Source organism: Varanus komodoensis, unplaced genomic scaffold (genome assembly GCF_004798865.1).
Source record: "Varanus komodoensis strain SLA01 unplaced genomic scaffold, ASM479886v1 scaffold2, whole genome shotgun sequence".
NCBI lineage: Eukaryota > Metazoa > Chordata > Lepidosauria > Squamata > Varanidae > Varanus > Varanus komodoensis.
Genome location: NW_025335568.1, coordinates 580386 through 592684, shown reverse-complemented (window position 1 = coordinate 592684; position 12299 = coordinate 580386). Strand labels below are relative to the sequence as shown.

The 12299-nt window shown below is 67.8% G+C and overlaps 2 protein-coding genes and 3 non-coding genes across 6 annotated transcripts in view; 1 reads left to right on the top strand and 4 right to left on the bottom strand.

Moving 5' to 3' along the window:
* Window positions 1-6139, top strand: part of IDH3B (isocitrate dehydrogenase (NAD(+)) 3 non-catalytic subunit beta) — a 12101-nt gene extending 5962 nt beyond the window's left edge. Inside the window, exons 8-11 of one of the 2 annotated variants that reach the window (XM_044429522.1) lie at window positions 1712-1858; window positions 1964-2058; window positions 2202-2262; window positions 6034-6139. In XM_044429522.1, coding sequence (XP_044285457.1) covers window positions 1712-1858; window positions 1964-2058; window positions 2202-2262; window positions 6034-6111 — 381 coding nt within the window. In that variant the 3' untranslated portion in view covers window positions 6112-6139. Of the gene's footprint in view, window positions 1-1711; window positions 1859-1963; window positions 2059-2201; window positions 2263-2629; window positions 3663-6033 lie in introns of those variants that run through there. The other variant, XM_044429521.1, reaches the window with a different exon arrangement.
* A 636-nt stretch (window positions 6140-6775) lies between these two features.
* On the bottom strand, window positions 6776-11462 carry NOP56 (NOP56 ribonucleoprotein). Its single transcript, XM_044429520.1, has 12 exons — window positions 11391-11462; window positions 11215-11304; window positions 10928-11042; window positions 10677-10838; window positions 10294-10492; window positions 9771-9958; window positions 9178-9329; window positions 8664-8764; window positions 8239-8387; window positions 7896-8017; window positions 7559-7690; window positions 6776-7370 (listed from the first exon to the last, which is right to left on the bottom strand). Exons 1-12 carry the CDS (start codon window positions 11391-11393, stop codon window positions 7173-7175), a joined length of 1611 nt encoding a protein of 536 aa, XP_044285455.1. The 5' UTR covers window positions 11394-11462; the 3' UTR covers window positions 6776-7172.
* LOC123023239 lies at window positions 7761-7833 on the bottom strand. Its single transcript, XR_006414686.1, has one exon. It is a non-coding gene; the product is annotated as a small nucleolar RNA SNORD57 (small nucleolar RNA).
* LOC123023232 lies at window positions 8103-8173 on the bottom strand. The gene has a single exon (XR_006414681.1). It is a non-coding gene; the product is annotated as a small nucleolar RNA SNORD56 (small nucleolar RNA).
* On the bottom strand, window positions 10111-10248 carry LOC123023235. The gene has a single exon (XR_006414684.1). It is a non-coding gene; the product is annotated as a small nucleolar RNA SNORA51 (small nucleolar RNA).
* Window positions 11463-12299: the final 837 nt, after the last annotated feature.

Genomic DNA, 12299 nt, shown 5'->3' with positions numbered 1-12299 from the left:
GGGGGGGGGGAGCAGCTCCCGCGTGAGGAGGGGCTGCGACAACGGGGGCTGCTCGGCTGGGGAGGAAGGGGAGGCATGAGAGGGGCTTCAAATCATGCATTTTTCTCCTGCCCCATAACACCTGAACCCGGGGTCATCCCGTGAAGCGGCCTGGGGGGAGGCCTGGGGCAGATACAAGGAAGTCCTTCCTCACACAACGTGAGCTGGAATTCGCTGCCACGGGGAGCGGTGAAGGCTGCCCATCTGGGCGGCTTTGCAAGGGTGGGCGGGCTCGTGAGGGAGGGGCTACCGGGGCCACTAGCCCTGCTGGGCCCGTGCCCCCCCTTCCCCAGAGGCGGCCCGCCAGCACACGCCAGTGGCCGAGGGGCTTGGGCGGGGGAGGCCTTGCCCGTCCTGCTGGAGGGGTCTGGGGGCAGCCGGTTTGCCTCCGTGTGCGCGGAGGGCCGGGCTGGGTGGGCCTTCGGCCCTGATCCGGTGGGGCTGAGAGCGCGCCCTTGTCATCCAGAGCCTGCTCTCGTGTTGCGTGTGCGGACTGAGTCAGTCAGTCCACCGGACGCAGGTGCTTGATCCACCGACAAGCCCGAACAGAGTGGCCACCGCAGCCGCCAGTACACACCACGAGGCAGTGGCGTGCGGCCGGTCCCTCCCTCCCTCCCTCCCTCCCTCCCTTAAGTGGGCACCACTTGCAAGGCCCACCACGGGGGGCTCGGCTCGGGGGCTCCTCGCTGGGGCAGAGGAGGAGGCCGAGACCGGGCAGCTCATGGCCACCGGGCTCACAGGCCCCTCCCTGCACGGGCCACACCGGGCTGGCTGGAGGCAAAGGGCACTGGCCCCCACCTCCCTCGCGGGGCCAGTCTGGGCCCTGCTTGCCCGCCTGCACCTCGTGCTCCAGGTGCTCGCGGGCCGTAGAGGCATGGCGAGTCGGAAGGGCCCCCCGGGCCATCTGGTCAGACCCCTGGCTGCAGCCGCTCAGCTCCTGCGATCCCCAGCATGTGGGTGTCCAACCTTTCCTTGAACGCCCCACCCGGAAGTCCCCCCGAGCAGTGGCGGGGAAGTAGCGGCTCGCTTCCTCTGGGGCCCAGTCCCCACAGGCAGCCGCTGAGTCCTGCCCGGGCCTCTGTTGGCCGGGACGCTGGCTGAGACCTGCAGGGGGTCACGGGGACCCCGGTGGAGGGCAGCCGTTCCGCCTCTTCTGTCTTGCCGGAGCCAAGTGGGTCGCCCCCGAGGCCTGCAAGGTGGGAGAGACAAGCCGGGAAGGGAAGGGTTCTCCACACAGCACCTCTTTGGGCTGTGTGTGCCGCTGCCGCAAGGCGCAGGGCCCGCTGCTCTGGGGGCTCTGAAGGGGCAGGCAAGTTCCTGGAGCGGGGAGGCCACTGCCTGCGGGCCGCATGCTGCACCAGGCCCGGAGGCAGACCCCGGAGCAGCTGGGGCGGGGGGCGCCGCAGCCCCCCGCCCCGTTGTGGCCTTCTCGGCGGGGCAGCTGAGTCGGCCCTGGCGGGTGGAGGTCGGCCGGGCAGCTTTGGCCCTGCGGCAGCCCCTGCTTCCGGCAGAGTCGGCAGCACGGCCCGGGGAGGCCGGGTGGGCCCGGGAGGGGGGCCTGGCGCCGCAGGCACACGGGGCCCCTCGCGGCCTCTGGAGGGGTGGGTGCGGGCACGGCCCCCGGCCTCGGGCCGAGCCCCCAGCCTGTTCCGCTCTGGCACGTCCCTCGCAGCTCGTGCAGAACCCCTACCAGTTCGACGTCCTGGTGATGCCCAACCTGTACGGCAACATCATCGACAACCTGGCGGCCGGCCTGGTGGGGGGAGCCGGCGTGGTCCCCGGCGAGAGCTACAGCGCCGAGTACGCCGTCTTCGAGATGGTAAGGGCCCCGGGGCGGGCTCTGGCGGCCCCCCGCCCTGCGGCGCAGGGAGCCGGGCCGGGCGACGCGCTGAGGCGCTCCTCTCCGCTCTCCTCCTCTCGCCAGGGGGCGCGTCACCCGTTCGCCCAAGCCGTGGGGAGGAACATCGCCAACCCCACCGCCATGCTGCTCTCCTCCGCCAACCTGCTGCGGCACCTCAAGTGAGCGTCCCCCCCCCCTGGGCCGGGCGGGCCCCCTCCCTGCGCGGGCTCCCTGGGCGGATCGGGCCCGCCTCGGCGCCCCGGGGCCTCCCGCCGGGCTGCAGCCGCCCCGCCAAGCGTGTCTCTCCTGTGCTTCCGAGCAGCTTGGAGTACCACTCGGCCATGATCCGGGATGCCGTGCGGAAGGTGATCAAAGCCGGGAAGGTGAGCGTCGCCCCCCGGGGCTTCCCGCCTCGCTCTGCCCTGCCGCGCGGTCTTGCTTCCTGTCAGCCCCCGCTGGGTCTGCCCCCTTCCCCGTCTGGTCCCGCTGGCGAGGGCAGAGCGAGCGGGAGGGGCCCTGGCAGCCTCTCGCCTGTCTTCTCTGCCCCCCCCCCCCGCACTTCTGCAGAGCTCCAGAGGGCGCTCTCGGCCCGTGCCAGGGAATGCGCGCCTGCGTGCCTTTCCGGGAGCTGTCGCCGGGCTGGCACTCCTCCTCCAACTCCTCCTCCTCCTCCCTCTCTCTCGTCGCTGGGCTCCTTCGGCCCCTGTGCTCACAGCCCCTTTTCTCCTCCCCCCCTGTGTTGGATTGTAGGTGCGGACGCAGGACATGGGCGGTTACTCTACCACCTCTGACTTCGTCAAGTCTGTGATCGATCACCTGCACCCGCACTATGGCGTCTAGGGCTCGGGCTGCCCCGGGCAGGACCCTGCACCCTCCCCGCCCCCTCCCCGCCACACACCTCCGGCCCGCAAGAGCCGTCTCGGCTGCCCGTCCTGGCAGATCCTGGCTCACGCCACTGCCTGTCCCACACCGGAAGCCGGCTAGCCCAGCCCCCGTGGCGGGAGCAGGTCTTCCTCACACCCATGCCCACCCCGGGCCCTCCGCCCGGACCCTCCGAAAGGGCTGCCGTGGAGGCCGGGCCCTGGGCCTGAGGCCGGGGGACTCCCGGCTCCTTGAGCCTGGAAGCGGCTGCAGCCGCTTCGTGCCCAGCCTGGTCCTTCGCAGGCTGGCAGCTTTGCTCGTGGGCACAGCGGCACGAGGGGTGTGAGGCTGGGGCTGTGCAGGGCGCCCTGCCGGCTCCCCTCCCCTGCCCTCACGGCTCTCGGCTGGCAGCAGCAGGCACCCCGCAGCCCAGGCTCCTCAAGCGTGGCGCATGCGCACGCCCGGCAGGCTCCCCCTCAGCAGAGCTGAGCCGCCCCCTTTGCGGGAAGCGCTCTGTGGCCCCCCTCCTGCGCACGTGTCCCCGGGGAGAGCCCTTTCCTTGGCTCCTGCCGTCCTGAGGGACAGGCGGGACTCGAAGCAGACAGGAAGGGCTTCTGCAGCACCCACGATCCTTTGCAGCTGGAAGCGCCCCGTTGCAAATGGAGGCCGTGCGGAGCAGTCAGTCAGTCACCTGCCTGAGGAATGTGCCTTGGTGGGCGTGCAGAGCGCCTAGGGGGGCTTGTCCTGGCCTCAGGCAGGCCTCGGCTTCCGGAGCAGAGGCTGCTGGCTGCTCTGTGTGTGTGTGAGTGTGAGCGAGAGCGCGAGTGAGTCCAAGAACTGGGGTGGGCAGAACATTGTAAGTAATCCTTTCCAATCATGACCCATACTAATTTTGAATAAACTTGTAAGTCGGCTCCCTGCAGATTGTGCTCCCTCTCTGGTCACAGGTGCCCGGCTCCTGGGGCTCCCTCCTCTTTCGTGTGGAGGGAAGACCCGCTGGGGCCCCCCAACACGAAGCTCTGTGCCGGAGCAGCGCCCGGCGGGGGTGGCCTCCCGGGCGGGTGCAGCGGCGATGGTCGGCGCTGGCCGCGGTGCCAAGCAGCAGCCTTCCAGCGGCCGGCAGAGCAGCCTCCTCGTGGGGCGGGCTGTGAGGAGCTGGCCTGACCCCCCCCACACACACACATGCAGCCGTTGCCTGGGGGCCTTCAGCCCGGCACTCTGGATCGCCCCGATGCCGCATTTGGCCTGAAAGCCCGGCCCCGCAGCTTCCCTCAGCCCCTGGTGGTTGAGTCTGGCTGGGCTTGCGGAGGGCCAGCCTGCGCGCTCCAGAACCTGCGAGGAAGCAGCCCGCTCGGTCCCTCTCCCGGCCCCCGGGCGCTGGCCGTGCGCCCCCGGCACTCCTGGCAGCGGCCTGCCCGCCGGGCTGTTGGGCACCTGCCAGACAGGACGGCCCGTCCGAAAGCAGCCGCCGCCACGGGGTGTCTTTCCAAGCTCTGGGAGGGTTTTCCGAGGGCTTCGCCCTGCCACGCTTTCCCGGCCAGGCCCGTGGGAGTGGCGAGCACGCCTCTCTTCATCGCTTTTCCACGTGTGGATGCTCCAGGGGCACCTTCCGCCTCCTCTTTGCTGGAGCGGAAGTGGGAATAAAGGGGGCGGTGAGCGAGGAGCTGTGGCGGCTCAGCCCTTCCTGCTGCTGCCCGTCCTGCTGGCTCGAATGATCCGCTTGGTCTGATGTTTCCGGAGCGGCAAGAGGCGAGCAAACGCCTTGGAGCCCCACCTGCTCGGCTAAGCTAAGAAAAGAGCCCTCGGGAGGCGAGCAAAGCAGAACAGCTGCTGTCCTCCTAAATAGCTGGCAAAAGCCACACTTGAGTCTGGATTTGAATTGTACACGGAGTCATCTCGCTGCACGGCCCTCTTGTCTCCTCCAGGCCCCTGTGGGCATTTTTGGCGCTTCGGCTCCAAGTCTTGCTCCAGCAGGGCTGGTGGTCGTGGGGGGCTGAGCCTGGCAGTGGGGATGGGAAGGCCGGCCCCGGCTTGGCCCCACGCAGCTGCAGCCGGGCCTGGCGAGGGCGTGCCGGAGCGCAGAGGCGAGGGGACGGCCGAGGAGTCGGGCCAGCTCCAACTCCGGTGCTTCCCCCCTCCCTCGCTGCCCCTCCCCAGCACCCAGTGCAGCTGGCCAAATGCATGTCCAGGGAAACCGGCGATTGCAGAGTGCTGCAGCCGGAGACATTGCCATGCCTTGCGCTGGGCAGAGGATGCGAGCAGCCTCCCCCCCCCCGTGGCGGAGGCCAGTGTGCACGCGGCTGCCACACCTTGCGCTGCACGCCGGAACACCTTGCGCAGCGGGTGTCCCTTCACTTGGTGCTGGGGGAGCCGGGAGGCTGCCCCAAAGGCCCCTGCTGAGGAGGCGCCCACTGCAGGCCGCCACTGCGCATGCAAGGGCGCCCGGAGACGGGCCTCGAGGTGGCCCAGAGCGGGAGGCCCCACTGGCGCCCAGGCCTGACGTCACGCAGGGCCCGTGGCGCTGAGCTCGGAGGAGTGGCGCTCGGCGCCAGTGGCCAGCCTGTGTGCAGGATGCTCCCCTGGGCTTGGCCACAGCTCGTTTATGTTCTGTATTATTTGAAATTCTTCCTTTTGTCCCGTGTGCACGCATCTGATGCTTTTGCCTCAGCTCTTGGCCAGAGCCATGACTCGGGGCGCGCTTCCAGTGCGCTGCGCTGCGCTCGCGACCTGCGTCCAGGAGGGCCGGGACCGCAGCCCTCCGGCCAAGGGGCGGGTGGCCCCTCGTGCTGTGGAGCAGGGGTGGGCAGCAGAGCAGCCGCTTGCCCAGCTGGTCTGCAGCTCCCGCCCCCGCCCCCAACAGTGCTCGCAACCCCGCGAAAAGCAGCCTGGCTTCCGGGAGAACAAGCCACACTTCCCAGCCGAGGGCAAGGCTTGGTTGTTCCGAGCAGGAGAACTGCCAGCCACCCACCCAACTGGTGCGGAACGGTGTGGCCCGCATTGGCGCAGCGGCCTGCTTCCAGCTCGGGCAGCCCCCTCCCCAGCCCGCCTCATCGTCTGCTGGGCAGTCCAGCCAGGCTCGGTGGTGGTTGGCGGGACGGCGGGGATGCTGATCCGCCACAGGCCTTGCCATGCAATTCAGGAAGCAAGCCATTTTTGGCAACGCTGCGAGTTTCCACTTTCAGAGAGCTAATGAAGCTAAACGTGGAGAGAGCAGTCCGTGCGCTTCCGAACTGCATTGGCTCGGAACTGGAAGGTGTTCGCCTGCTGTACTTCTCTTTTCCTTCTGTCTGCAGGTGCGGACGCCAGACATGGGCGGTTACGCCACTTCCCACGACTTCACTCGTGCCGTGATTGCAGCCCTCGTGGAGTAGGGCAAACCGCCGAAGGCTCCAGGGCGGGGGGGGGGGGGGGGGGGGGGGGGGGGGCGGAGTGCATGTGGGGACCGACTCAGGGCCTCTCGCTTTTGCCGCCTAACTTGTGAGCCGAAGCTCTTCCGGGGAGCCGCTCTGCTGTGTCGCACTATTAAAAAGCAAGCTGCTGGTTGTGCCGTGGGCTGTGTGCGCGCAAGAGCCCTTCCCCCACCAAGCACGTGCTCCGGGAGGAAGCACCACGTCCATCTCCACATTTCCTCAAGGGAGCACCTGGGACTGGCACATGAGCCGCGCTCCCCCCCCCCCAGCAGCCATTCTGGGCGTTCCCAAACGGTGGCGTGGGAAGGTGCCCAGGCAGCAGGGGCAGTTTCCAGGCATGCTCCAGCTCCGGCGGCTGCAGGCCAAGGGGCTGAGCCAGATGATGCTCCCGCACATGTGCAGACCAGTTCATGCGCGCGATGGGGCCTCTTTCCGGTCCTCATGGGCAGCTGCAGCCCCCGCAGCACGAAAGGGGCATCCCGGCTTGCCTGGGGGCCAGATTCCTGTGCCAGAGGCAGTTCCTCCCCACCAAGACATAACAGCAGTGCTGCTGCTCTCCCTCCCTCCCTCCCTCCCTCCCACGTGTCGCTCAGCCATTCCCGCCACAGTAAGAAGTAGAAGATACTTGGGAAAAAAGCTCATTTTATTGTATCAGCAGTTTGAGTACACAAAATGGCAGGCTGACAAGCTCCGGCTTCTGCTGGAGACGCAGGCACTGGGCGGGCAGCCACTTCAGCGCCCTGCCCGTTCTCTCCTCCGCAGGGCGCTGGCAGACGAGCGCCTCCCGCCTCGGGGCAGGCACAGAAGGCCCCCTGCCCACCCCGCCGGCATTTCTGCCCTTCCGCGAGGGGCCCGAGAGCCCTGCCAGGGTCCGGGCAGCGGCTCGGGCCTTCCAGGCTGGCCGGGTACATTCACTTGCCTTGAGAGTGCCGGGCGCGGAGCCGAGGGCCGCCAGCCGGAGGAAAGCCGCGCAGGGAGCCAGCCTACTTCGGCCGGCTGCTGGGGGGCGAGCGGCTCGCCCACTAATCCTCCATCAGGGCCTTGCTCTTTTTTGTCCGTTTCACCTTCGGTGGTGGCGGCTCCACAGCGGCCAGCTTCTTCTTCTTCTTCTTCCTGGGCGAGGCTGCTTCTTCCTCCAGGCCGTTCTCGGCCGGCTCCAGCTCCTCCTCCTTCACTTCCTCGCGCTTTCGCTTCTTCCTCTTGGGCTCGGCCTCGGTTTCCTGGGGTGCAAGGGCGTCTGCGTGAGCACGCGCTTTGCCTTGCCATGGGCTCGGCTAGGAGTGGCCATGGCATCCACAAAGACCAACATGCTTCCAATCCCTTCCCATCTGCCTTTCACACCAAAACCTTGAAAAGCTGCCAAACAACCCCCTTCGCTCCCACCCTGAACTGCTGCAAGAAGCGTTACCGTGGCCTCTGCCACGGAGTTTTCCGCCGCCTCGGCTGCCGCCAGTGCCTCCAGGCGCTGCTTCTCCCGCTTCCGCCTTTTCTTCTCTTTCTTCTCCAGCTTCCTTTTGATTTCGGCAGCCACTTCTGTCGCCTGCGGAGAGGTGAGCCTCGGTCAGTGCTGGCGTGGCCCCCGCCGGCTTGGCTCCCGCCAGCCACTTGCAGGATCAGGCTCATTAAATCAGCTTTGGCCTCCACAGCTGGACGCGTCAGGCACAAAAGCGCTCATCACCTCCGGCACCGGCACACGTCCGCCCCAAGGGGCAGGGCCACCCTGTCCCATGCGCCCCGGCACACACCTCCACCACCGCCTCCTTCATGACGTCCAGGTTCTTGCGCGGCGGCTCCCCGGTCTCATAAAAGGCCAGGCGCTCCTCTACCTGCTCCCGCAGCTTGTCTCCGAAGACCGCCGTGGGGACCTCTGCAGAGGAGGAGCAGCAAGCAAAGCTCAGGGCCCTGTGCTGGGGAGGGGGCCGCAAGCCGCCCTCTGCTTGTGCGCGGCAGCTCTGCTCAGCTCTGAGGCATCAACATTCACTAGGTGAAATGCTGCTGACGAAAAATGTACCCATCACGGCAGGCCGCATCATGCCCCCCACGCCCCCAGGAGCCCCGAGGCCGGCCTGGCCGCAGCCAGACCCTCACCCGAGAAGCAGTCGATGCGGGAGGCGATGGTGCACTTGTTGGCCAGGTAGCGGGAGATGCGCCCCTTGTTCTTGGCGGCTGCCCTCCCGATGAAGGTGGAGTGGAATATCAGGCCGTACTTGGGAGTGTTGCCCCGGGTCTTCAGGGCCCTGCGGGGTGGGAAGGGCAAGAGTTGCTAACGGTGTGCCCAGGGGCAGGGGCAGTCCGTGGCCACAGCCGCCAGCAAGGCCCCCAGCTCCCCCCGTCCCAGCCCAAACCACAGTCAGCTAACCTGTGAGGTCAAGGGGGAACGGAAATGCGCTGGGCGGCTGCTCAGAGACCGGGGGCCGGTCTGTCACGTGAGTGGCCAGGCCAGGCGGTCCTGGCCCCTCGTCAAGCATGGCACCCCGAGGATCGCCATCACTGCAGCCGCCCCACAGCTGTACCTGAAGAGGGCCTTTTCTGCACCCAGGATCTGCACCGTGGAGGCCGGATACTTGGCCAGATTGGTGAGGCTGCCGGCATGCGAGATCAGGCGGGCACCCACCTGCGGGGAAGGCAAGGCGGTTATGCAGGGCGGGCAAAGCACCCAGCCACGCCGTGGCCTGCCCTGGAGTCTGGCTGCACGCCCAGCCACCTGGCAGCGGTGCCACTGACGGGCCTCGCCACTGCGGGGGCTGCCTGCTGCTGGGCATGCTGCACACGAGCCCCCCACCCCCCAGCCAGAAACGGGAACCCGCACGGGCCAGCAGGCCTGGGGCTGATGGAGCGGCTTGGTGCTGCCTTTGCAGGCAGCGTGAAGCGGCCCCGGCCCTCCCTGGCACGGATCAGCGGTGAGTGGCTGTCAGCAAAGAGAGCTCAGTGGATTGACAGATTCACAGAGTACATCATTTCTCTTGCCAGGGAGGACTCGAATGCCCCACCCACCCCCCACAAGCCCGGCCCCCGTCTCTTACGCACCACTTCTCCGATCAGGGCGGAGAGGCTGGGGGCCACCTGGCTCATCTTGGAGCGGAGATACTCCTGCAGGCTCTTCCGGTACTCGGAGAGAGAGATCACGCGGCTGGAGAAGCTCTCGATGTTGATGAGGTCAATGGGAGAAATGTCCATACCTGCAACGGAACAGGCAGAATAGAGCAGCAGCACCGGGACGGGGGAGGCCCTCGGATCAGGCCAGCAGATCGCCACGGGCCTGGACGCAGCAATGGCCGAGGACAACCGGGAGGAGCAGCTCTGAGGCCACCTCAGCGTCATTTCCCCAGGCGGCTTTAAGCCCCTAACCTGCACTCCACTCAGTTCAGTCTCCCGGGGAAGAAGCCACACAAAGGTTTAAAGAGAGAGGCCTAAGCGAGGATGTGATCACCCCGGGCCAGGAAGGCCAATCAAATCACACACAGACACTGTGCCTCCAAACCCTCCCCTTTGCTATCCCGTGCTCCCTGCCACGGGCCGCAGCCAAATTAGCATACTCTCCCCCACCCCTCTGGGTGCCACTGGGCGACCCGGTGCTGTGCTTGTTTTCTCCATCTTCCCTTCCTGGCAGTGCTACTGACCCATGGAGGAGCGGGAGGCCTCCAGGATCGCCTGGGCCTTGGCGCTGTCCATGACAACCTCTTCCAGCCCCTCCAGGCTCTCCTCGCTCAGCTCCTTCCGGTTGCCAATGAGCTTGGCCAGGCGGCAGTAGGTATAGTTGTCAGTCACGATCTTGATCAGCTCCGGGAAGTGATACCCGTACCACTCTCTGCAGCAGAAAGACTGTGGCGTTAGAAGGCAAAGAGCATCCTCTCCTCACGCCCCGAGAGAGGAAGGGTGCACCCCTCTCCACCAGGGACTGGCTCAGCTCGGTATTTCCAAAGCCGAGGTACTGCTAGAACCCTTCCCCACAGGCAACGGTTTTGTGGCCCTGCCAACAATACAGTCCAGGGGAAGACAGCCTGGCTGAGGTGCACGCAGGGCCGCTGTTTCTCTATCTCCCACTTCTGTACAGACAGCGTTTGCAAGCGAGCTGCCTGTGGTAAGCATGGGGAGACACGGGCAGCGCCGGTGGGCAGCCTCAAGGCAAGGCGATGTACGCACCGGACCCGCATGGAGAAGGTGTTGATGTCTTTATCGAGCTGGTCCAAGAGGCTGATGGACTGTATGATCATGTTATCCACCCGGTTCACGTTGAACTTTACTTTGGCTCGGGAGTAGCTGTGCCCGAGTCCCAGCTGGGCTTTGGAGGCAGACTGAGCTGTTAAACCCTTAACCAAGCTGTGGAAGTGCAGCCGGATACCTACAGGGAGCCCAGAAAAGCAAAAATGGGATGGCTTACAGTCAAGAGGAGACGCCACTTCCCCGGCCCTGCCTCAGTTATCCTCACGGGGTCGGAGTCCCCAGGAGTTCCGCATAGCCTTTGTGCTCACACACGAAAGGAACGGGCCGTCCCGTACCATCCCCGCCTGCCCAGGCTTCCCTACCTCGGGTGATCTCGGCGACCACGCCGCCCGTCTGGCACTGGTAGCCCAGCTCTTCCTGGACGGCAGCCCCGATTTTGGCATCGCTGACCCCAACAAGGACTTTCTTCTTCTTGGCCGGCAAGTTGGTCTCCAGGAAGAGGCGGAGGTCCTCGTGCAGGATCCCTGAGCCCGGCGAGAAGAGCGCCGCCGTCAGCGCGCGTCGCGGCCCGCCACCCTTTCCCACGTGCCCCGCCCCGGCCCACGTGGCCCACCTTCCGAGACCGCGTTGATGTTCTCCAAGGCGCTCTGCGCGGACTTGAACGGGAAGAAGGCGACCAGCTTGACCACGGACAGGAACTTGCCGAGGTTCAGCACGCTCTGCTCCACCTGCAGAACCACCGGGCGCGCCGCCACTTACTGCATGGAACCGCCGCCGCCATTAAGCCCGCGCCCGCGCCCCCTTCACCGACTCCCCGCGCGATCCTCGGCCAGGAGCCCGCGCGGGCCCGGCGGCGCCGGCGGATCCCGCGGCCCGGCGCCGGGGCGGGGCGCCGCTCACCTGAGGCAGCAGCAGCCCGACCTCCTCCACCTGCTTGAGGGCGAAGAGCGCGTAGCCGGCCGCGTGCTCGAAGAGGACGTGCAGCAGCACCTGCGGGCAAGCGAGAGGCGCGTGAGCGGCGGGGGCGCGTGAGCGGGCGCGGCGGGCGGGGCCGAGCGGCCGCCGGCGGGGCTCACCATGGCTGCGGCGCGGCTCCCGCGCAGGCCTCGCGCTCCCGCCGCCACGCGCGACCAGCCGGAACTGCCTGCGGAAGGGGCGGGCCCGCCGTCGGCGCGCGCGGCCCGCCCCTTCCGCCCTGCCCGCGCCGCGCTGGTGCGCACGCGCGGCTCCCCCTCGGCGTCCCGGGCGTGACTTCCCCTCCCGCCCGGCGCGCTGGTGCGCACGCGCGGCTCCCCCTCGGCGTCCCGGGCGTGACTTCCCCTCCCGCCCGGCGCGCTGGTGCGCACGCGCGGCTCCCCGTAGGCGTCCCCGGCGCGGTTTCCCTCGCCCGGCCCGGCCGGCATCTCCCCGTCAGCGCCGGAGCCTCCGCTGTCGGGCAGCGCGAGGGAGCGCCCGTCGCAGGCCGGGCCCCCCGGGCGCCCGCCTGCGCGTCCGCTAAGCGCGCCTGAGCCGGGCACGTGGAAATCCCCGGGCAGCGTCGAAGGCCCTCCCTGCGAGCCGGGCCCCCTCGGAGCGCCGGGCGCAGGCTGCCCACATGCGCCGGGGCGAGGCCTGCCGCTCGGGCGGCGGCTGCCCCTGAAGCGCTGAGGCGAAGGCAGGCAGATGCCTGGGCGCGGGCAGTGGCCGCACTTGGCTCTCCTGGGCATTCGCCATCCCCTTCCCCAGGCTCGCCTGAGCGGAGGCGACGGGCCCCGGCCAGCTCTGATAGGGGGCGGACGGGCCTGGGCTTCTGGATGAGCAGCCAGAATGCAGCCTCGCTTCAGCTGTGCCCCTTTTTGTAGTGGCACGGCCTGAAATGCCCAGAACTCTTTCTGAGACAAAGGGCAAGCAGGAGGGGGGCAGAAGGAAGCGGGACCCTCGGAAGTGCTGTGCACGTGCTGGCGAGCCACAGCCGCACACGGGCCTGACGCGGAGATCGGGTCTGT

Coding starts and splice junctions, on each gene's coding strand:
- NOP56 (XM_044429520.1), bottom strand. Junction 10,493..10,676: donor GGTCGCCGAGATCACCCGAG/GTAGGGAAGCCT, acceptor GGCTCCCTGTAG/GTATCCGGCTGCACTTCCAC. Junction 8,018..8,238: donor CCGCATCGACTGCTTCTCGG/GTGAGGGTCTGG, acceptor CCTCCTCTGCAG/AGGTCCCCACGGCGGTCTTC.